Source organism: Stenella coeruleoalba (assembly GCF_951394435.1).
Source record: "Stenella coeruleoalba genome assembly, chromosome: 2".
In the NCBI taxonomy this organism is placed as follows: Eukaryota; Metazoa; Chordata; class Mammalia; order Artiodactyla; family Delphinidae; genus Stenella; species Stenella coeruleoalba.
This window is the reverse complement of record NC_137147.1, coordinates 52,283,601-52,308,300: the sequence shown is the minus strand read 5'-3', so window position 1 is coordinate 52,308,300 and position 24,700 is coordinate 52,283,601. Positions and strand designations below refer to the sequence as shown.

At 34.1% G+C, this 24,700-nt stretch overlaps 1 protein-coding gene across 1 annotated transcript in view; it reads right to left on the bottom strand.

Moving 5' to 3' along the window:
* MDGA2 (MAM domain containing glycosylphosphatidylinositol anchor 2) overlaps positions 1–16,129 on the bottom strand; it is a 310,614-nt gene extending 294,485 nt beyond the window's left edge. Inside the window, exons 1-3 of the mRNA XM_079911897.1 lie at positions 16,018–16,129; positions 11,859–11,968; positions 4,826–4,958 (exon numbers count right to left, since the gene is read on the bottom strand). Of these exons, the coding sequence (XP_079768023.1) occupies positions 4,826–4,856 (31 nt within the window). The 5' untranslated portion in view covers positions 4,857–4,958; positions 11,859–11,968; positions 16,018–16,129. The remainder of the gene's footprint in view (positions 1–4,825; positions 4,959–11,858; positions 11,969–16,017) is intronic.
* Positions 16,130–24,700: the final 8,571 nt, after the last annotated feature.

Below are 24,700 nucleotides of genomic sequence, written 5' to 3'. Positions count from 1 at the left end.
GAGAAGCTAAATTACATCTCCAATTTGAGAAAAACAAAATTTGAACCTTAGGTTTTTGAATGTCAAAATTCTTGCAAGAGAGTTATAGGAAACATCTCATTCTCTAATGATATGGCCTATCAACAATATTCTAATACTATTTTTTGTATTCTGTTGGTATCTGTAGTTATAAATACTATTGTTTAGAAAATCTGCATTACCTACGATAAAAAAAATCTACTAAGGCATTCATATTCCCAATATTTTAGTACATGAAAAGATAAAACATTTTTTCTGCTTCTTTTCCCTTTTCTTCCTCCTGTTTCTTCTGTTTCACATACTAACTTCTCCATCATAAAAAGGAAAATCAGAAAAAAAAATGTGCAGACTCACTGACACATCATTTGTATCCATATTTTGATACTTTGTCCAGTCTTTCAAAATTTTATTATACTATTACAAAAGTGATCTTTGTCCCTCACTAAAGTTTCATTTTACCTTCTTCCTTTACAATTTATTCCTTCCTATTTCCCCAAAGCTAAGAATACAGGACCACACATACTCTCAGTAGAGTTCCCTCTTTAGGTTGAGATTCTACTGAAGAGTAGACTTTTCTCTTTAAATGGCTGATTCATTTTCTTCCTTTGATGTAACATATATTATGAACTTATATCTGAAATTTTAAAAGAAAAGGAATCCTAAATGCAGAGGCCATTTTTAGTCATTTTAAAGTGCTATGAACTGAATTGTGGCCCCCCTCAAATTTGTATGTTGAAGCCCTAACCTTCAATGTGACTGTATTTGAAGACAGGGCCTTTAGGGTGGTTAAGTAAATTTAAGTGAGGTGATAAGGGTGGAACTTTAATCTGCTAGGGCTGGTGTCCTTGTTAGAGTCAGAAGAAACATCAGAGCTCATTACTCTCTCTGTCCAAGAACCACAGAGGAAAGGCCACAATCAGAAGGTGACAGCTACAGGCCAGGAAAGGGAGGCCTCATCAAAAATCAACCCTGACTGCACCTTAATCATGAACTTCTATCTTCCAGACTGTGAGAAAATACATTTCTGTTGTTTAAGCCACTCAGTCTGTGGTATTGTTATGGCAGCCAAGCAGACTAATACAGGAAGTCATTGTATTTACACTAAGTATCTCTCACAAACATAGTCTTTCGTTAAAGCTGTGATTGTTGGTGAAAAAAATTACACCTAGAGTCTAATAAATGGTGCTACTGTTTGTCTAGATGCTGTGGAGCTTGCCTAAAGGAAAGAAGTTCAAATATCCACATGGCTAAGAAAGATGTGTGAAGTTAGTACTCAGGTATGATGACAGCAAAGTTTCTACCGCTGTTTCCATTTGCCCTTAAATTGGCTATCTATGACAATGGACATACTATTTTACAAGAGGAGGTGTTTATGTCCATACTATTCTTATTACAGACAATTATTTCTATGCAATTCCTATAACTGAAACATTATTTTATTTTTCATAACACATATAATTTAAATACCTCTAAACATAGAAGAGAACTACCATGAATAGATCACAGCATACAAAAAGTTTTATATTGAGTCTCACAGCAATTGCTGAACATTTACATTAACAACTTCCCTATAGGTTATATAAAATAATAAGAACAGATAATAGTTGTCTAACAAAGGGAACAGAGATGTTTCCTAACCTCTATCTTTTTCCGCGGTAAAATTTATTGAGACAGATTGGAGGGGAAAAAAGAGAGAAAGAAAGAAAGAAAGGAGAGCAGGAGAAGAAGAAGGAGGAGAGTATCAAGTATCAAAGTATCAAAATATGGAAGAGCAGGAGGAAAAGAAGTGTAGGTTTTCGTATTTCTATAGCCAGTAATACTTTTCAATGACTTGGTTCCTAGATGTAATGCACATTTATGGAAAGCATCCTAACTGGATAATTTTATAAATGCTAAATTTCAGCAGACTGAATCAAAGGACCTATATAATTAAATAAAATTAGCCCCACCTGCCCTATTTCTTTATCGAATTCATCATAACCTCTCAAGCAGGTACAAAGTTTGTATTTCATCCTAATGTAAATAACATACTTAATTCTTATTTGCCTTTGAAATCATGAGTCATCAACATATAACTGCTTGAAATATATTAAAATAAATTAATTTTTTTAAATCATAATTTGTAGGTGCCCTCATGTTAGAAATACACATAATCTGAGAAATTTCAAATAGTTTACAGTTACCATAATTATAATTTAAAATATACCTTTATTTTTAAATTTTCTAAATTTACTAATTTTAATAGGTTTATTTTAATAATCTATGAAAAATACAACTATATTAAGAATTTACCAATTAAGAGCAATTATTCATTTTCTTCCAAATGGGAGTAGAAAAACAATCAAAACAACTTTTAGACCCTGCTACAAAATTATGCCAATTGGTCAGGGGGTGTGCATGACAATAAATAAAAATAATATTTTATGTTTTATAAAATTCTGTGAATTGTTCTTGATAAGGTCTAAGATCATTAGATTAGTATGATAATGACATTTATGTAACAGAAGATTTTTCATAGCATGGCAAGTAATCAACAGGGGCCAACAAATGATTGGACACTCCATGACAGATATACAGTTATAAGCTATACTATAATGTCAATTAAGAGTAAGAAAGTTAAGAAAAGATATTATTGGTAAATCTATAGATGACACTAACTTTTAAAATGACACCCAGACATTGTTTTTTTAAGCAGTTCTAGGAAATTGATTTTTATTAACAAAAATTCCTATTCACAAAATATAATGGGGTCATGGAAAACATGATTGATAACAAAGACATTTGTTTTCCAAAGCAATTATTTACACTTGTTTAAACATGCATTGTATGTCTGCTTTAACCACTAAAGAAAAGAATGAATTAAAAAATCAAAATGGAGTAACTGTGGTTCAGGCATGCAGCCAGCTGCAACCTTATGGTCTCAAGGTCTTCCCTTATAACTGTGCAACCATTTCAGACCCCAGCCAATACTTGCTTAACAAGCACCCTTACTTCTTGCCTGCTCCAATTCTAATTCTTGACAAACAACTTACGTAATTTTGCCTTTATAAGCATCCCCCATTTTGCAGCCTGGTGGAACACAATTCAGGTGCTTCCTGAATCTGTGTCTCCCGGGCTATAGTCCACGTTTTGGCTCAAATAAAACTCTTTTATAGTCCTATTATAGATTGTTTATGGATTATCTCCATTGACACACTGCAATGCCTTTACCCATCCCATAGGACCTACTTCCATTTAATTTTTAATTTTTCTCTCTGAATCATGTGTATTCTAAAAATACATTAAAGAAACTAAGAAAAACAAAATCAGTTATAATAATTCACAAAATAGTTCATGCCAAGAAGAATAATGTAATCACACCAAGTTCTTATATTAATATCTGATTTTTGTTTCTCAATATCCTATTTGTTCTTTTAAGTGAAATGAAATTATTAACTTTTATAAGTCTTAGGGCCAACAAGATTTTATAATTCTGTTTTTTCCTGCAACACAGTTTTCATCAAGTCCTTCTCATCTTTCTTGATAAAGTTTCTTTTTGTCTGCCACATTCTTCTTTTAATTTCCTCTAATGACTTTTATCCAGTGCTTAATAGAGGATTTCTCTAGTTTAAGGCAATTTACATCTTAGCCAATAGCCCTATGCCTATCATTGCTGACCCATAATAGGAACACAATGAGTTTCTGATGAATAAATGCATGAATAAATGAATGAATAAATAAAAGAATTACCTTTCAAAATTTGAACAACTCAGTGGAACACATGTTGATGAATCAACGTATGAGCACACAAGTTTTCATCTTTGCAGAAAGTCCTAGGTTTAATCTTTCCACCAAATGAGCTGGATGGGGTTGCTAACTACTAGCTCATTATCAGAAGAATGAATAAAGTATGTTCTACATGCTTTATATACATCAACTCATTAATTTCTTCCTATAAGTTTATGAGTTTATGAGGAAACTGAGGCAAAGAAGAGTGAAGTGACTTGCTCAACAAGATCCAAGAGCTAATAAGTGACAGAACTGGGACCCAAGCCAAGGAACACCAAAGCCCACACTTTTCAAGGTTTTTGTTAATGGGAAAAATACCTTTAAAACTCTATATTTTAATATAATGATTTAAGAGTAAAAATTCATATTAATTGCCAATGAAAATTTCTCAAAACCTGTTCAAATTCTAAGTTTTAATTGTTTCTTTATATACAACCTTACAAAAGATAGTTCATTCACATGCTCTCTTTGCTCTTTCATTTAGACATTTCTTCTTGATATGTTTGCAATTTATCTGAGGTCTATATTACTAAACACAGGCTAACATAAGTTGCAGTCTTGCTAATGTTTTGACATTTTCTACAAAAATACTTTGTAGAAAAGCACCTACCTGAAATTACCAATTAGCTTTCTTGACATGAAACAGAGTAAAAAAAAAAAGGTTCTTTTACTCAGTTTTGGAATCACAAAACACTTTTAGCAATTTAGAGCACAAATTTTCGTATGAAAAATCTAATACTTCTCAGCAATTTCTCTGAACAGAATATAGGCTGGCTTGTGACATTTATGAATACATTATTTAAGGAACTATAATTTTGCTTGCTGTATAAACAAACATATTACATGGGAGCATATTGCAATTAAATTTTACACTGTCCACTTAAAAGTTTTTTAGATACTACAGAATTTTCTGGAAAGAAAACATGCCTTGTTCCTTACATATATTATAGAAATCATTTGGTGTATAAAAAAGTTAAAGAGACTTTTTAAACATTTGTTGTGGATAACAGACATAAAACATTCAGAGGTAGTTACGTACCTGTTTTATTGGAAAGTCTAAATGACACCATCTTATCAGGAATATTACATACATTCCTCACTGAAGCAATGCAGCTATAATTAGCATAGTCCTGAGGTCGAAGATTCTTTAGTTTTAATATCTTTGTTTCACCCTGAAAATGTAGAAAAAGTCATTAGAAAAAGTCAATGGTAACCAAAATTAATAAATGGATGAATCATGGCATTGTATTTAAAATTATATTATCAAAATATGGCAGATTGTCATTTTTTAAGGAAAATGCCCTAAATTAAAACAAAAAACGACCAAAAAAAACTATTGCATTTAAAAATCAAACTGTAATGTGCTTGGAGATAAAAACTAACTGACTACAATGAAAATTCATAGTTTTTTTTTTTTTTTTGCAAACTAACTTCCTAAGGGGGGAAATCTATTTCTGGTGGTAGTTATGCAAATTATTATGCAAAGATCAGAACAGTGTACTTAATAATGGAGTTTATTCAACAAACACTGTAACCTATGCAGACTTCAACATGAAATGTTATGGAAAAAAAGGATTCTGAAGAGTCAATAAATGAAACACTGTTGGTAAAACAAAGCTAATGAGGTCAATCTAATGATAGATAATTAAATGTATATACATAAATATTTTGTGTATATGGAGCAATGACATGATAAATCTTAAACTGCATTTAAAAAGTATTCATGAGTGTTTCTATATTATTATTATTCGTGTTACTTTATGTTCAGGAATTCAAGGTTTAAGTCTCCTGGGTAAATCTGCAAAATTGAAGATAGACTCAAATCAGGCAAGTGGTCAAAAATGTCTTACACACTCTTGATGAGCCAAAAAAGACCATGCAAAAACACTGCAATTGTTCAAAAGATAAAAAGAACAAACAACAACAATAAGAAGAGGAAAAAACCTGCCCAATTCAAATAAGGTCTCCTGGGATTTCTTTACCATCTAAAGTTGTTAATGCACCTCTCAAAATAGTTCCTTTCACAAGTAACTTAATTATGGAGATGGTAAAAAGTCTCCCACTGACATCATATTTGGTAGAGCCATTTTTAAAATGTTAATTTTTTCCAGATAACATCTGTACAGAACCATGTGTTTCTTTTATTTTACTTAAGTAACATCATTCAAGTCCTAAAAATTGCAATACTTTGATACGCTATTCAGAAGAATCAGAATATTTAGTGATTTAATACATAAAGACATTGCCTGTTCAGTTGCAGAAAAAAAAGCTTGCCACACATATGCAGGCACACAGAGTTTTCCAAATGTCAAATGAGTCTCTCCTTCAGTGTGTATGGGTATTTGGCCATAATTCCTTTCATTCATTGTCAAAATTCAGTCTTAAAACAGTCACACCTTTAGCATTTTCCTCAGTGGGATAAATAATAATCTTCTATCTTTTAATTTTTCTTTAGGAAAGACATTGCCTTTTTTATGTATAAACAGATGCAAATACACCCCACAGGAATATACACAGAGTCAGAGTGTATGGTTCTAGAATTTATATTGGGTTGGTCAAAAAGTTCGTTCGAGTTTTTCCATAACATCTTATGGAAAAATCTGAATGAACTTTTTGGCCAACCCCAAATTTTAAAACATGCTCTCCAAGTATTACAGAGTTCTCATTTATATTAACTATATACAATGCATATAAAAGTGTGCTTAGTTACAAAGCATAGTTGAAAGAATGTCATACTAGAACCTGTTGACTCAGATAATTTTTTGAATGAGATAATACATCTTACTCCTCCTACCTCTGTGACTCCTCCTACCTCTGTGACTGTTGTTGCTTAGATTTCTTCACTTTTCTTTCTCCTCTCAACACTTAATTAACTGTTGGTATTCTCTGGAATTCTATTTGTTCTACAGTTAATCACACTTTATAAAATTCCCTTAAATGATTTTATCCTTGCTGATGAATTTATACTACAAGCCTGATGAATTTATTTCTGGCCCCCCTCAAGACTTTATCCCTATTCCAAAATTCTCCCTCAAGTTTTAGATGTATATGCCAATTTTTTACCTCAATATGTCCATTCTGATGTCTCATAGGTACCTAAAACTCAACATATGCAAAAATGGACTTCAAGTCTATTCCTCTAAATCTATGCTTTCTTCTTTAGTAACAGGAATATTTGTTGGTTGACAGGATATACTTAAAATTGGTCTTCCCACCCATAATATTCTATAAGAAGTAATGTAGTTATAATATATAATCATAATGACTTTTAAAAATAAAAGGTACAAAAATATAAAATCTATAAAAATTAGACTTCATTTTTCCCACTATGCATTCTGTCCTTTGTGTATGATGCTATATTTCTTGTATCATTCTTATTACTTTGTAATTTCTCTGCCCTTTCTATAGCACTTGCCACATTAATAATCAATTGGAAACTGATGATTTCTCTGTAATTTTTCTACAATTAAATATTTTTACTTGTACTACTAGAATACACCGTCAACTCTCTTGCTTCTCCCTATTCTTTGTAAAAAAATAAAAATTGTATCACAGAAAGTCAATCCTTTCAAATTCTTTCAAATGTTATGCCACACTTCCTGTCTATCAAATTTTACGAGATAGTCGGTTTCTTGACTTAAATTAACTACAACCATAGAGGAGGTGCTCGAAAGTTCTGTTTCTTGATCTTCATGCTACGAAGCGAAATCTGATCTCTGTGAAAAAACGCATCATGCTATACACTTATGTTTCAGGTACTTTTCTATATATGTGAATGAAAAAATGTTTAGACAAAATTAACTATAGCCTTACTCTAAGTACTTCCCAAATGCTAGGAACACAGTGAAAAATACATTGAACTTTACATATTTGAAACAATAAATATCTAAACAAAGACGGAGAATGATTTTTACAAGTATTAAATGCTGTCAAGTAAATCAAACAAGGTATGTGAGAGAGACATGGAGATGTGGTGAGCTATTCTGGATAGGACATTCTGAGAGGTATCTCTAAGGCTTTTGAACTGAAACTTGAATGACTAGAAGGATGTTTGAAATATGAGTTATCACAAATAGTACGATAAAGATAGTAGGAACCAAAACTGAGGAGACCTAACACAGTAGTAAGGTTGCCCTGTTGGAGGGTTAGATAGAAAATCAGTGTGGCTAGAATGTAGAGAAATGAAAACAATTGATTGACATTAAATTTCAGAGCCTGGAAGAGGCCAGACTAGATGCGCTGTGAGAGTAGGTTTTAATTTATTCTAATACTACTTATTTTGTGTTGAATGCCACTTGTCTACCTGATTATTATTTTTTTTCAAAACCTGCCCTCTCTTGTTGGAAAATATCTTAAACATGATTTCCACCCACCATAGCTGTCTACCCATTAAACAACAAATGCCCCTACAGTTATTTTGAATATTTTCATACAGCCATTATTTCAAGAAAGAGTTTTCAAACTAAAAGCTCTTACCCTTGAGACAGTCTCTAAATGTATTTTTCCTACATTCTTTCTATTTTCTGAGTTAATATGTTTTGTCTATACCAGTTGTATCTGTTTATATGTTTATATATGTTTTTTGTCATTTACATTATATATTTATATTAATACTGCCTTTTCCATTATATAAGATAAGGCCACTTTAAATTCCATTCCTACCATTTGTGCTGTGCTTTGCATGCTATCAACTCAGTCAAGATTGCTGACAAGAAAAGAATAGAGCCAACTCACTGTCCTGCACATAATGTTTTCAGTAAACCTTTTTGAGCCACATTGACTCTAACAGTAGTAATAACAATTTAAAAAATCTTTATATTAGGGTAAGCTGAAAGACAGATTTAAGAAGCTGAGCTAGGGCCACCCACAGAAGAACTGAACAGTCAATTATTAGCAAGAGCATGTAAATGGAAAGTAAGCCCCAAGGGACTGATAAAACAATCAAGTATATTTGAACCAACAGCAATGAAGCTATGGCCATTAAAATACAGAGATCATTTTTGTAGTAGATGCATTCTGGAAATATTTTATATACCTAAGTTCTTATGATTAGGAATGCTGCTAGTGTTTATGTTATCCAAAGGTAAAGACTACAAATTGGGTAGTAATTGAGATTTTAAGGCTTAAACAGCCTTACTTTTTTTGTTGTTGTTGTTTTTACATCTTTATTGGAGTATAATTGCTTTACAATGGTGTGTTAGTTTCTGCTTTATAACAAAGTGAATCAGTTATACATATACATATGTTCCCATATCTCTTCCCTCTTGCGTCTCCCTCCCTCCCACCCTCCCTATCCCACCCCTCCAGGCAGTCACAGAGCACCGAGCTGATCTCCCTGTGCTATGTGGCTGCTTCCCACTAGCTATCTACCTTACGTTTGGTAGTGTATATATGTCCATGCCTCTCTCTCGCTTTGTCACAGCTTACCCTTCCCCCTTCCCATATCCTCAAGTCCATTCTCTAGTAGGTCTGTGTCTTTATTCCTGTCTTACCCCTAGGTTCTTCATGACATTTTTTTTTCTTAAATTCCATAAATATGTGTTAGCATACGGTATTTGTCTTTCTCTTTCTGACTTACTTCACTCTGTATGACAGACTCTAGGTCCATCCACCTCATTACAAATAGCTCAATTTCATTTCTTTTTATGGCTGAGTAATATTCCATTGTATATACGTGCCACATCTTTATTCATTCATCCGATGATGGACACTTAGGTTGTTTCCATCTCCGGGCTATTGTAAATAGAGCTGCAATGAACATTTTGGTACATGACTCTTTTTGAATTATGGTTTTCTCAGGGTATATGCCCAGTAGTGGGATTGCTGGGTCATATGGTAGTTCTATTTGTAGTTTTTTAAGGAACCTCCATACTGTTCTCCATAGTGGCTTAAACAGCCTTACTTTTGAGATGATTCCCACTCTTTAAAAGACCAAAAAATATAGTCCAATAAATATAACGGTTTGTGCACAGCATATCCTAGTTAATTCTTATGCAGATCAGAGCAGCAAAGTAGACACATGAGAAGGACAGACAAAATGGAGGAATAACTTTTACTGTGAATTCTAGGTCCACAATTGCCCAAAGTTCAGCTCTCATTTGACTGGAGAATCGTTTTGGGTGAACTAAGATGATTTACATCTTGCAGTCAGGAAACAAGTTACCAAGGTGTCTGAACTTACGAGACAGTCATCTAGGTTAATATGTAAGATTACTACTCTGTGTAGTATGTCAAAGAGGGAGAGGGGCTAATACAGACAAAATCTGTAAAAGGAAGGTAGAAAATAACAGGCAGAGTTAAGGAAGAATTTGAACCCCACTCAATTAATTCACCACATTCAGGAAATGAGGAAAGCGTTCAGGCTGACTCTCTTCCTCTCAATAAACAACTCCCAAAGCTCAGAGTATTTTTTTTTTTTTAAATATATTATCTTATTATTTTTTTTATTTTTTATTTTTTGCAGTACACAGGCCTCTCACTGTTGTGGCCTCTCCCATTGTGGAGCACAGGCTCCGGACACACAGGCTCAGCGGCCATGGTTCACGGGCCCAGCCGCTCTGCGGCATGTGGGATATTCCCGGACCAGGGCACGAACCCGTGTGCCCTGCATCGGCAGGCAGACTCTCAACCACTGCGCCACCAGGGAAGCCCAGCTCAGAGTATTTTTAAAAAATATATCATAATGTATACATAACAAAATAGAGAATATATAATACATGTGTGTGCATATATATGCTATCAAATGGCATGTACATATACATATGAGTATATTTATAATGATTTAGACTTTACTACTTATAACTGTTTTATTGCATAGGATTAATTTATTTTGTTGAACATATAAATTTAATATTCTGTGATACTGGAAGTCTTTTTTCATGTGAATTTCCATGATTTGTAAAAAGGAATTTTCAGTTGATTATTGTCTAATTGTATAATTAGTCTAATTAGCCTAATTATAACTAATTACATAATTGATGTAAATATGTTCAGTCTTGTAATTAGATGGTGTAATTACAATATACAAGATGATGTCATGAACATCTTTATAAAAGTTCTTGAGAAATAGCAAGAGTACATATAGTTTGTAAAATTTAAGTACACATTTCTTTAACATTCACAAAATTATTTGAAAATCCTGTATTTAAATTTTTAAAACTACTTTTTAAATAAAATCAATAAAGGGAAGGCATTCTATTCATTAGTCAATGGCCCTTACCAATGGTGACATTGTCTAGTGAAATAATGCCCATAGCCTGAAGCAGTATTTCTATTTTACTTAGAAAAGGAATTGAAACTTTCTTTTAATATTTACTTTCAGATATCGGTAAAAAGAAAAAAAAAACAAACATTCCAATTTACACTCATTTTTTGTAGCTCTAATGACTAATTTATAATAAACTTCTAAATAAATAACAGTATACACTAGCTGACATCTTCCATATTAAATGAGTGGAAGTATGAAAAGGATAGTTATTCCTCTTAGACATATATGCTTTTTAATTCATATCAGCCTCAGGAACACATACCAATTTCATTCTGGAAACATGATCTATAAAAAGGCATAATCAAGATTTTGTATTTCTACAGGATGGTGAAATAAATATTCACTTCAAATTGATATAGATATTAACTTAGTATGAATATGCATGTGGGGTAGATATATCTCATTATCTTTGAAATTCTGTTTTATTTAAAACAAGACATTGTTATTGATTAGCAAAACATAGTATCTTTAAAAGAAATTTAATTTTCTAATATTAAAAATAAGCAGACTTATGATCTGTCATTTGAATCCTTCAATGATATAGTCCCAGTATGCCTTCCCAGATTTACAGTCCACTGTTCCCTACATATACCAATTATCATTCCAGCCATCCAGAGACATGGCCAGTCCCTGAAGATTTTGTCTTCCTTCTGTATGTTACACATGCTATTGCTTTCCATCCTGAATGTTCTCTCCATAGAGCTATTGTGTGCCACTATTTTGACAATAATTTTAACTTTGTATCATAATCACTATTTATTTTGACTTCTACCCATGTTTATCAAAGTTAGAGGAGGAGCCTTACCTAGCAGCCTCTATATCTCTAATAGAGAGTTGCCCATATCTTGCACAAAACAGATCTCAGCCATTTTAACTGGACCTTATTTACACTATGAAGCCACAGAGGCGACAGATCTATGAAAATAAATTAAAATATTATTGAAGTACTCCAATACAAACAAAGCTAAAATGGAAAGCTTTTTCTTCATAAAGTACACATGACAATTGATGGGGAACTAGTCCAAGAAATCAATAACACCTAAGAATACATATACATACACACTAACCTGATAAGCAAAAGGAAAAGTAAACACCATTCCTATCTCATTATAAATGGCAAAGCCATTACGAAGGCAAAACAAAACAAAACAAAATCTATCTTGGGGAGCATTTCAAGGATACAAAACAAAGTTAATTTTAAATCTAAAGCAAATATGGTATGCAGATTTAAGGCAAGAAACAGTGCCAGTGGTATAGAAGGATATTTCTGAATGATAACTTACCAGGAAGATAATACACTCAAGATAATCCACTAGGAAGATATAAAAATCCTAATTCTGTATGTGCTAATAATATACCTTCAAAATATATAAAGCAAAAATTTATAAAAATAAAGAAGAAAGGGACAAATCCACAGCCATAGTCATAGACATTAACTAACTCCTCTCAATAGCTTTAAGGACAGCAGACACAAAAATCAGGAAATACATAGAATATCTGAACGACAAAATTAACAAATGTGACCTATCTGAAACCCAACAATTTTGGAATGCACACTTTGTGGGTGCACATGGATCATTCATGGAGGTACATCACAGGCAAGTACACCATGCAAGTCTCAATTTCTAAAGACTGAAATTGTTGAGAGTATGCTTTCTGACCCAGTGAAATTAGACTAGAAATCAATTAAAAATTATAACAAGAAAATCATCAACAGTTTGGAAATTAAATACTTTAAAATTGATTTAACTATAATATCATTCTCATTCACATTTCACTAAGCTTTCTTTAGTGGGTAAAGAGGAATGGAGTTACAGAGAGTGATTCAGGAGTTACTAATAATTTTAACTATTCCTTAGTTACAAATCCAGACATCTCCATGGGAATATTGGCTCAATATATTTACTGAGAATCTTCCATGTGTCAGGCACCATTTGAGCTGTTGAAAAGACAAAGTCACTATAATCATTGAGTTTATGTCCAAATACACAAATAAGATAATTTGATAATTTCAGTGCTGTAGGGAAAAACAAAACAAATAAAAACAAATAACAACAACAAAAAACTGGGTATTAGAAAAGAGTAACTGTGGAAGGGAAAAGATGTTACCTCAGATAGATCTGTCAGGGAAAGCCTTTCTCAGGTGATGAGTGCTTGGTGTTAAGTAGATCCCTGCCATATTATCTGGTAAATAACATTCTACTTGGAGGAATCGAGAACATTCACACCCTAGACATGTCTAGGGCAGGTGTGACCAGAACAGTGAATAAGGTACAGAAGGTAAGAGAGAACAAGACAGAGCAAGGTCAAACATGGCCTTGTAGGTCACGAAACGTATATTGGATCTATTGTAAACATTGGGAAGCCACTGGAGAGATTAAAGCAGGAAAAATATTTACATTTTAAAATGATCACTCAGATGATTAGAGGTTTCTGTAATAAAACATGACAGCCAGTTAGGAACCTATTGCTATATTCCATGGAGAGATAATAGAAGTCATGTGATATGGTTGGACTTGTGTATATCAGGCCCATGTTCAGTATGTCAACACACGTGGTATGAAGAAAAACCACTGACAACATTTTGTCTGTGAGAAATCCAACATTCTCTGTGGTTATAAGAACTAAAATTTCCATGTGCTGCTGTTTGAGAGTTTTATCAATCCAGCCTACAAAATATGTTTAATGTTAACAAATTAAGTACATATATAACATAAAAGTTTTAAAGTATTGTTTCTACATAATTTTTAGGACAGATATAAATATATAACCATTAGGGAGTGTGGGATTGACATGTACACACTGCTATATTTAAACTGGACAAGCAACAAGGACCTACTGTATGAGAACTCTGCTCAATCTTATGTAACAACCTAAATGGGAAAAGATTTTGAAAAAGAATAGATACATGTATATGTATAAATGAATCATTTTCTTGCACACCTGAAACTATCACAACATTGTTAATCAACTATACTCCAGTATAAAATAAAAAGTTAAAAATAAATAAATAAATATAGAAAACAAAAAACACAAAAAAACCCCCCAAATACATAGCCATTTCAGAAGGAAAGATAAACAACATAATCAAGTAACCAAAGGCAGGAAAGACATTTTTAAATAGGAGCTATAACTACATGTTATTGGCAATTATCAGCTACAGCAGGTGAATCCAGAGCACAGAATTTCAAAAAAAGTTTGTTTCTTAAATACTTTTTAGGAGAATTAATTCAGAGGGTACAAGCAGCAGAGTTTCGAGTATAGCAAAAGAAAAAGTGTGTGTTATGCAGCATAGTATAAGCTAATATTCATAACAAAGGAAGTATCAGTATTGAAATGTTCAAATTAAAAAGTTGTTTTTCTCACAAAAGAATGGGGGAAGCAAAAGAAGGAAGAGAAAATAAAAGTTACCTTTAAAAGGTAGAATCAATAGCTACTAGTTTAGAGTTCCTGTAAGACAGATTTTTTAAGAGTTGCTAACACAGAAACGGCAACAAATTCAAAATGAATGAAAAATTTGATTGTGCTTATTTAATAACTTTAAAACAAATTCTTAATTATTTGGAAGTATAGAAGTTTTTCCCCAATTTGGACAAGGGCCATGTGCTCATTTCTAAGTGATAAGACCCTTCAGCAGGTAAGAAACTGCCTACAGTGATTATGTACCTAGTGAATATGTGTCTAGAACTGCCTTGGTATGGTAAACATCATGTGAAACAGTAAATTATGTTTTCTAAATTTTAACAATGTCTATATTTTAAAAGAAATTGACAATAGAAGAATCAAATAAATGATAGGTGATCATTTATTTGGATTTCTAAACGTTAGAGACATCCAAGCAACTAAGTACTGTTGACAAATTTTTTAAGTTATTTTGCTAAATTAAAAAAAATGGATTTCAGTAAAAATTAAAGAATGAATTGCCATATTTATTTAATGCCGTATTTAATGACAAAATATGGGATGCTGGGAAATTTACAAACTCAGGATAATCTTATATTATTAGAGAGTTGAGATGTGAAACTTTTAATAATCTTTAACATTCTGAAGTAGAATATTTACAACATTTTAAATTTGGTTATATACTTCCCTAGTTATGGATATATGATGTTCCAAACTTTAACAATGTAGTCAAATTCCTGTTTACCTTATTACCCATATAATTTTTTTAAAAAAATTCATGGTCACAATTATTTTGAAAATTTTTCCAAGTACATTTTTTTATTTAAAACTTTTTCTTTGTTAGTTAGGTTTGTGTTCCTTTCTGGTCATCAAAAAATCTTTATAATAACAGTATTTAAATATTCCTACAACTTCAATGTCCTCAAGAATTATTAATTCATTAACTATACTTCAATAAAATTTAAAAAATACATTACAGAAGAATGTTCCATATTACATTCACTCTATATAAAATTAATTCAAATTTTCTTTTTATTAAATACGTTTTTAATGATTCAGATATTTTAGCTTTTACATAATTATGGTTCTATACTTAAATTAAGTCAAAACTGAACAAGGAAAATTAGACAGACTTTTCCCCTAAAACCAAAACCAAATAAATTTCAAGTAGATTTCTTCATTCTTTTAAAATGTATTTACCATTGCAAATGGGGAAATCAAAATCTCTTCTTTAAGAAATATTTCCCACAAAAAAACAAAGCAGGCAGCAAATGTATAATTACGTACTTTAGAGTGAAACCTAGGCAAACCTATAGACAAAGAAATATGTTAGGATACATTAAATTGTTTTCAAGAGTTAACATTATCAATTTAACTACCACATGAAAAATAAACAAATTGTTCTTCATTATTTGAGTCCTCTGATCTTTCAAGCACATGTTATTTTTTCAAAGGTCAGACTGGGAGAAATTATCTTTTCAAATTGATATAGTATTGCATGCTGCCTGAATTAGAAAGGTATCCAGCAGAGTGGGGTGGAAATACTGTACCTCAATTCCTACCTGGGTAAAGAAGGGTTCATAAATCTCAACTCCTTTATCAGATCCTTGTAGTAACACCTCCTGGCCACGTCTCCAGCTGTACCGAACAGGTGGATTGGAATTGGCAACACACCGGAGGAACACTGTTCTCTCATAGTAAAACTGTTCTTTAGCTTCACCTATACTTTGATGAACAGTTACTACTGGATCATCCAAATCTACAAAACATAAAAACAGTGTTATGAGTTACATGGGTTTTAAAGTACTATACATATAAAACCTAACCAAAGATGAATTTTCCTAATTGAATGTATTATTTTATTTTTATTTATATATTTTTTTTGCGGTATGCGGGCCTCTCACTGTTGTGGCCTCTCCCGTTGCGGAGCACAGGCTCCAGACGCGCAGGCTCAGCAGCCATGGCTCACGGGCCCAGCCGCTCCGCGGCATGTGGGATCTTCCCGGACTGGGGCACGAACCCGTGTCCCCTGCATCGGCAGGTGAACTCTCAACCACTGCGCCACCAGGGAACCCCCTGAATGTATTATTTTTAACTAGACTCTTTTTCATTGAGTTTATTGAACTCATTTGCAGAGAAATTTCCAGTGATAGAAGGTAAAGCCAAATAATAGTTACTTCTTAAGATCTCTATTTGCTGAAATAGTACAAATGACTACATATTTCCAACACATCATCAACAGCCACATAAAACAGAGGTCCATGAGAGAGATCAGAAAACTTAAGAGGTTAGCCAAAACGAAGAACCAGTCATAGAAAAAAAAATCAAGTAGTTCAACTAGCTCTTAACTTTAACATACTTCTTTTTCCAATTATTTATAACATGTATTTTTAAAATAACTTATGTTTACAAATTATTATAATCTTTGTAGTAAGAAAATATGATCTTGTACTGGGTTAAATTTTTCTTTCATCTCATACTTTATATCCCAGATCATATTTGCTAGTCAAAAATGTGCTAACAGAAGGTACTATTAAAAGGCATTAATATTTCTATTAGTGAATATTGGAACTAAATTTTTGCCATTTTACATACATTCTAAAGAAGGGATATTTACTACAGGGTTTAACAAACATTTTCTGGAAAGAAACAATTCATGAATATCTTGGGCTTTGTGGTTCACACAGTCTTTGTCTCAACTACTCAACTCTACCATTGTAGTGTGAAAGCATCCAAAGACAATAGGTAAATGAATGAAAGATGAGGGTTGCTAAGTTCCAATTAAACTTTATTTACAAATGCAGGTGCCCCAGCCAGATTTGGCTCATGGGCCATACATTGTCTGCCATAGATTGCCAACCCCTATATACCATATCCCAGGTTCTTCTCTTAAGAGAAAAAGAAATTAAGGAGCGTATTTGCTTTAAAACAACTGTTTTGTGTATTTGAAACTTTCTAAAAGAGTAAATCTTAAAAGTTCTTATTACAAGAAAAACAAATTTGTAAGTTTGTATGGTGACTGATGGCAACTAGAGTTATTATGGCGATCATTTTGCAATGTATACAAGTATTGAATCATTATGTTGTATACCTAAAACTAATATACTGTTATATGTCAATTATACCTCAATAAAAAAATAAATACAAATAAATATTTTAAAAAGATGTGTTAAAATAATAAAAAGGCAACTAAATTAGTGAAGTAATAGCTTCCCTAAGGAATCAAAGTAAAGAACAGAATCCCAAATTTCCCCAGTTTTAAAAAAGCTTTTTTCCAATGTGAATTGCTTGACAGTCCTACTTAGATGTCTAGCTTTGCAACATTCTGAGTTTTCTTTTTTTCCCCCAACATTAGAATCTTTTCACAGCTATCTCAATGGCCTCTAATTTTAGTAGTGACAATTTACAGAACAACTGCTGCTTTTTTGGTAAAGTTGTAGGAACTTTCAGTTTAAATTCATTCTATTAGCTGTGCAGGGATATATGCCTGGTTTTAATAAGTTGGAGTACTTAGGGATACCAGCATTATCACCATGAAATGTTTAAAGGTCTTTAAAATCCATCAAATAGTCTCTTATTTGATGATTAGGCTTTTACATATAAATCAAATCCTACAGGAGATTGATTAGCTGAACTCCATCTTAGTGGCTTGAAAAAAAGGTACTGTGAGTCAGTTGTAAACAACTTATTTTCTCTTGTTCAAAACATATTTTCTTTTAGTCACAGTTTCCTTTTTAGAAATATGAGCTGTGTTATATTGTAAAAACAAAATTCTTAAGCCGGAAACTTTCAGAAGAAAACAGATTTGGATGGGAAACATTGTAACAATGGTGACATTCTTTGGGTTCCAAATAGTTATTAATATGATATTTTTCAAACCCATTTATTGATGTATCCCTAGCTCTTTTCATGTTAGGTGGTGGTGTTGATAGGCGCAGTCAGGAATAGACCAAACCCAAACAATCCTTTATACAAGCTCTTCCCTGACTTAGGTGAGTTTCGGGTCACTGGCCTTCTGAGGATCTAATCCTGTGACAATGGCTTACTGAACATTGTATTGGGAGAATTATCTGTTAGACTCACCCATGTTTTGGAATTTCCATTTCATAAAACTCCCAAATGATTTTTTTTCACACTTAAAAACAAATATGCCATTAGTGGTTACCTTTCTGTACAGCATAACATATTTCTGCCTTTTTATTACTGTTTTAAAAGATTAAAAACACATTTAAAAGTGAAACAAAAAAAAAAGCCAAAAACAAGACTTCTTTTAGACAAGTCAAATAATGGCATGGCTAAAAAATATATTTTAAGTGAGATTATATGTTTGTGTGTGTATGTACACATACATATATACATACATGATATACAGTTTAAGTGATATATAGAAATATATCATTTAAAAGATATGTTTAATATATACTCTATATATTACTAAATATATGCCTTAGGTCAGGTTTCTCGGAAAAGAGGCTGTAAGACAGATGTGTGCAGGAAGTGTATTGGAAAGTACCTTCAAGACTCGTGGGGGAGTGAAGGAAATAGATTTGTTAAGGAGGACAGCTGAACTACAGTGCAATTGCAACTGAGGTCTCTAACTCTAGAGAAGTTTTGGAGTCCTGAGGTCCCCTCAAAACTGTACTGCCTTAAGACAAGGAAGCTAAGCCTTTATACTACAACCCTCTCTCCCATCAACCAGTCCTGGCAAGTGTGCTGCTCCCCACCAGGAGCCTTGACCTTGGGAGGGGCAGCTCTCTTTGGCATATGGCAATTTCTAGAGAAGGAATTAGCTGATAGCCATCAGCTGCTAAAAGTTTCAGTGGCTGGAGGAATAAGTGCTTCAGCCCTGAGGAAGGGATCTGGGGGTGTGTATTACAGCATCCACTCAGATCCACCTGTGAGGTATGAAAATTCACTCTATCTCAGAAAAGTTATTCCAGGATTTTGGGTAATCACCTTTCCTAGGAAATCTTTCAAAAGAAACTCTGGTGGGATGATAGTTATCATGTCCTTCTACTATTACCATTCTAGATTGCTCTCATCCTGGGCTAGTACATCTTTTGGTATAAGTAGTTTACCTAGTGAGGCTACCAGATCTTTGTCACTGAGGATTTTGAGCCCCTGGTAACCATGCTCTTCTCAAGCTATTACTGATGCATTTGTCTGTTTACCACCAAAACTGGACAACAGAATAGCAAGAAATGACTCAGTGGATCAACTGGGTATAGAATATATTCTTGCTGCCTCACTATGTAACAACAATCCTACCTTCAAGCTGACTATATGGGCCAGTTACTCCTGCTAGGATGGTGACTCCTCTTTTCTGCTATTTTCTGACACAGGAAGCCTAAGGTAACAGAGTAGCAACCATGTCTTGAAGATTAATGGGACTCTTGCTGTGTCACTTAATAAAAGGTTTTCCCTTTCTGAGAACTAGAACTTCTAAACTGGCAGAGAGACCTGAGTTGTGGGGAGGGAAACACAGATTCCCCAAGTGGATCACTGAATGTGATGGTAGTAAGTAGGGTCTCTACTTGATTCTTGAACCTATGTATTCTCCAAAAAAAAAGAAAAGAAAAGAAAAAAAGAAGAAAGAAAAAGGAAAAGAAAGAAGGAAAGAAAAGAACAAAAGCATCATATAATAATGGTCATTGATTTAGGATGTATCCTGCATCATAGAAGATGGCACTCCCTCCTTACTGGATATTATCTCTCCAAGACTCAGCTGCCTCCTCCAAAGGCCATTCTATCACTCTAGTAAGTTAATTTTTTTAGGTGGTATAGAATATGATATGACTAGAGATTACCATGGCAATGCTCCTACTGCTATATCTTCACTGCTATAAAATGTGCTCTGGTCCCATGAATGATTAGGTAGGATCATGTATTAAGAATAAAACACTCTAAAAGCCTTTGGATAGGGCTGATGCTAGCTGAGGTCAGCAGAAAAGTCCATATTCAGAATACATGTCAAATTTAATCAAAATGATGCACTGTCACTTTCAGGGTAAAAAAGTTCTAATATGATTAACTTGCTACCAAGGGACTGGTTGGTATTCTTGAAGGATAATGCTTTATAAAGAGGCAACTGTTGGTGTCTGTTGCTGCCAGGTTAGATATTCAGTAGTGGCAGTACACAGACCAACCTTCATGAATATAACCCATATTTCAAACTTATGCATAGCCTCTATCCCTACCATTATAGCTATTCTTTTCACGAGCCTGTTATCCCAGCTATGGGTGGTCAGTGACAGAAGTTGGTTGATATCAACTGTCTGCATTACTCTGTCTATTTTGTGTTTTGTGCTGCTTCTGTGGTAGATACTTATTGGTGCTCATTAACATGCAATACAAATATTATCACACTTCATGCCACGCCCATAGGTCCATCCAAATACTTGAACAGATCTCCCCTTTCCACACAAAGTAGTTGGCCAGGTACACCACCCAAGTCGAAGTTCTGTTCACTGGGAAGATTTTCCCCTTATTCCTGTCTATCAAGAACATCACAGAGTGGGGTTTTAGTGAAGCAGCAGTCCAATTTTGGCCTTGCATACATGTACCGCGCTGACTCATTATTAAAGCAGCTTAGCCTTTTTTCTCCACCATTAGCTCAAAAGAGACCCTCTATGTGGCCAGGTATGAACTCAGATAGAGACACTGGTAAAACACTGATAGATGCCGTAGGGGTCTGGGCACTTGCTTGTACATTTTACTTAGGTGCTTTGGCCCTGGTCATGCCTCATCTTAGATGTACCACTTCCATCTTATGATGGACTCCTGATAGGTCTGCCCTATTTTATGACAGAGTGTTCGTAGATATGACAAAACCCAATGCATGATTGGCACTTCAGGTCACACGGTCTGAAAATTACCAGGTTCAACAATTTAACAAGGAGTCCTGACTTTTTATTATATGACCATATTCAGCCTCCTGATCATCCATCTGACTTCTTTTTTTTTAATTAATTAATTTTTATTGTAGTTGCTTTACAATGTTGTGTTAGTTTCTACTGTACAGCAAAGTGAATCAGCTGTACATATACATATATCCCCTCTTTTTTTGGATTTCCTTCCCATTTAGGTCACCACAGAGCATTGAGTAGAGTTCCCTAAGCTATACAGTAGGTTCTCATTAGTTATCTATTTTATACATAGTATCAATAGTGTATATATGTCAGTCCCAATCTCCCAGTTCATCCCACCCCACTCCCTTTCGCCCCTTCATGTCCATACGTTTGTTCTCTATGTCTGTGTCTCTATTTCTGCTTTGCAAATAAGATCATCTATGCCATGATTTCTTTAATTGTGTATATGGGGCAATACACCTGTTGACTGTCCTTTTATTTTGCCTCAAGGGATGCTGTGTTCTATTAACCATCTCCATAGCTCTCTGTGAGTCTAGAGCACTGGATACATTTGAACTAGCTGCTCATTAAGAGAGCTGTGTCCATCTTGCTTGTGACAACTACATACTGCCACCTAGCCTCTATTACTTTGAGATCCTACCATCCCATCGTTATCAGGAAGACCAATTCTGTAATAGCATCTCCTGCTATGAACATTTGCCTACAGAGAACAGTCACCTCTGAGAATCAACAATGCCTGTATCTCAGTCGTCAGCACATTCCTATTGCTTTAATAAATGTGGTGTCTTCTAAGCCTTTACACAGAATATACTGAGTTGCTGACTTTTGTGGCTCTAACTGGTAAATTCACTCTAGCATGCTTACATATCTGAGACTTTTGATCCCTTTTTCTACTATCTGCACAGCAGTTGTGGCATGTATACTTCTTTTTATGGGGACCACTGCTTTCCTCAAGCTTCTGAGAACCATCCTAACAGCAGCAACTATGTCCTGCTATCCTGGCCAGGGTCTGGATCGTACATCATGGGAGAATGCTCCCATACCAATAAACTCTTATTCTTCTTTTTTTTTTTTGCGGTACGCGGGCCTCTCACTGCGTGGCCTCTCCCGTTGCAAAGCACAGGCTCTGGACGCGCAGGCCCAGCGGCCATGGCTGACGGGCCTAGCCGCTCCGCAGCATGTGGGATCTTCCCGGACCGGGGCACGAACCCGTGTCCCCTGCATCGGCAGGCGGACTCTCAACCACTGCGCCACCAGGGAAGCCCCTAAACTCTTATTCTTTATCTCCATTTGATCTTATTCTCCATCTCCAATCTTACTCAATCTTACTGTCAATCCCACTTGGTCCAGCAGCCTCAGGATCCTACTCCCTACATACTCTCCTGACTCCTACCCATAAGTATTGGCTAGGGTCTGCAGCTCATTTGAAGCATAGCATAGGATATTTCCTCCCTTAGAGACAAAGCATTTCTACGGTCAAATCATGTCATCTATTGACCCTATATACTAATCTGGTGGCAAGGAATGGAGGTGAGGGTATATCTTAAAAGGAGTATGTACTACCACAAAAGGAAGAAGATTCTGCATCATATTTAAGAAAGATAGAAGTGATAGCCCCTAATTGGAAGAAATGGTCCACTTCTGTAGGCCCAGAAGGTTTAGGAATATATAGGTTTTCAAGGTTTTTAAGATCACAAACCCAGATATACCCCACCTCCCCAAGTCAGGGTTCTACTTGTTCCTAGCTGGGGTTCAGATCTTGGCTTGGCTGGTACGCTGGGACTGAGGAGTCAAGAGTCTCTGGAACTCTGCTATACTTTTAAATAAATTCTAAGCCTTATTATCAGCTTTTATAACCTCTGGCTAAAGAAGATAAGACTTTCTTTATATTCTGCTACAGAGGCTTTCTTATCCTCACACATCACCTTAAACTCATGATTAATCACACTCAGTCTTTTCTTCTTTCTCTACACTGTATAAATAGCACTCAGCAGAAACTGATTCCATTGTTCTTATAATTATTACTTTCCACTGAATTCCTCAAAAGCCTGAGATATTGAATTCACAGAGTGTTACCTTCCATTGGTACCTATCCTTGTTCACCATCTGTGAAGGTTTTAACAATTTTACCACTACAGCATTCAAGGACTATCCATAGTCCACCTACCACCAGCAATGGGGTCCTCATTGTCAGCCAGTTAGTGCACTGATGGGTGATCTAACATTCTATTTTAGACTCTACTTCCTCAGACCATCTAGAATGTTTCCTTGAAAATATGCTTCTCTCATGAAGAGATGCATTCAGGAAATTTACTGGGGAGTGCTCGCAGGATCAATTCTTGTGATGGTGTGCAGACAAAAAAAAAAAGAAAAAGGAGGCAGGATTAGGTAGTGAGGGGAATTAAACTGTAATGCATCACTACAAAGTCTCCATGTGATCCAGAAGGAGATCTAGAGTGGAGATCGTCTTTCAGAGTTGTCCTACGAAAGACAATGATCAGTCACTAGATTAGGCCTGGTGAGGAGGAGGCTTGAACTTGGGTTAGGCGGCTCCTTCCAGCTGAAGGTAATTTCATGAGAGGGATTCACTTGAGAGTCAACATCTTCCAAAACTCCCAGGATATAGACAGAATACTTGCTATGCTGTTCCATCTGAGGACTTTGAAGTTCATTTCTAATTTTCTTCAATCTTTATTTACAGTTCAGGGACCATAAGATAATTTCCTATATTTATTCAATCATCAATTTTCACACTAAGTGGCTTAGATACTATTACAAAACAACACTGGGATATTTTATGTTATTGCTGACATTTTATCTGCATTTATTTCTTCTTTTAAAATAAATTTCTTTCAGTTTTACAGGCTAAGTATGTAAAATTCAAACACCTAGAGATGATATTCATTGGCAAATGCAAAATGTTATTTGAAACAAAGACTGATTTTTATAATTTAATGGAGGCCAAAACTCCTATTTATACGATAATGTAAATCATTGAATATATTATTTGATACCTGAATATCTGCTTTATATATTTTTAAATAACGAAACTAAAATGATTTTCTATAAAATATACCCCTATGTGGATAAGATCTATACCTTAGGCTTGTTGTATTCCTAGAACCTGACATAAAGGGCAAAAGTAGTCAATAATGATCTAATAAATTAATATAAAGGAAGATTAATCTGTAACTAATATGTTCAATGGCAATTTTCAACAAGGCTATCTATACATACTACAATAATAAGACTAAGGAAAATTCATTTTTTCCCCATAAATGCAATAGCTACCTACCCCTTTCTAACTGAAATAATTTTCTGTAAACTTTTTCTTTGGCTGATTAAATATGCCATAAACTGACAAATTAAAGTCATT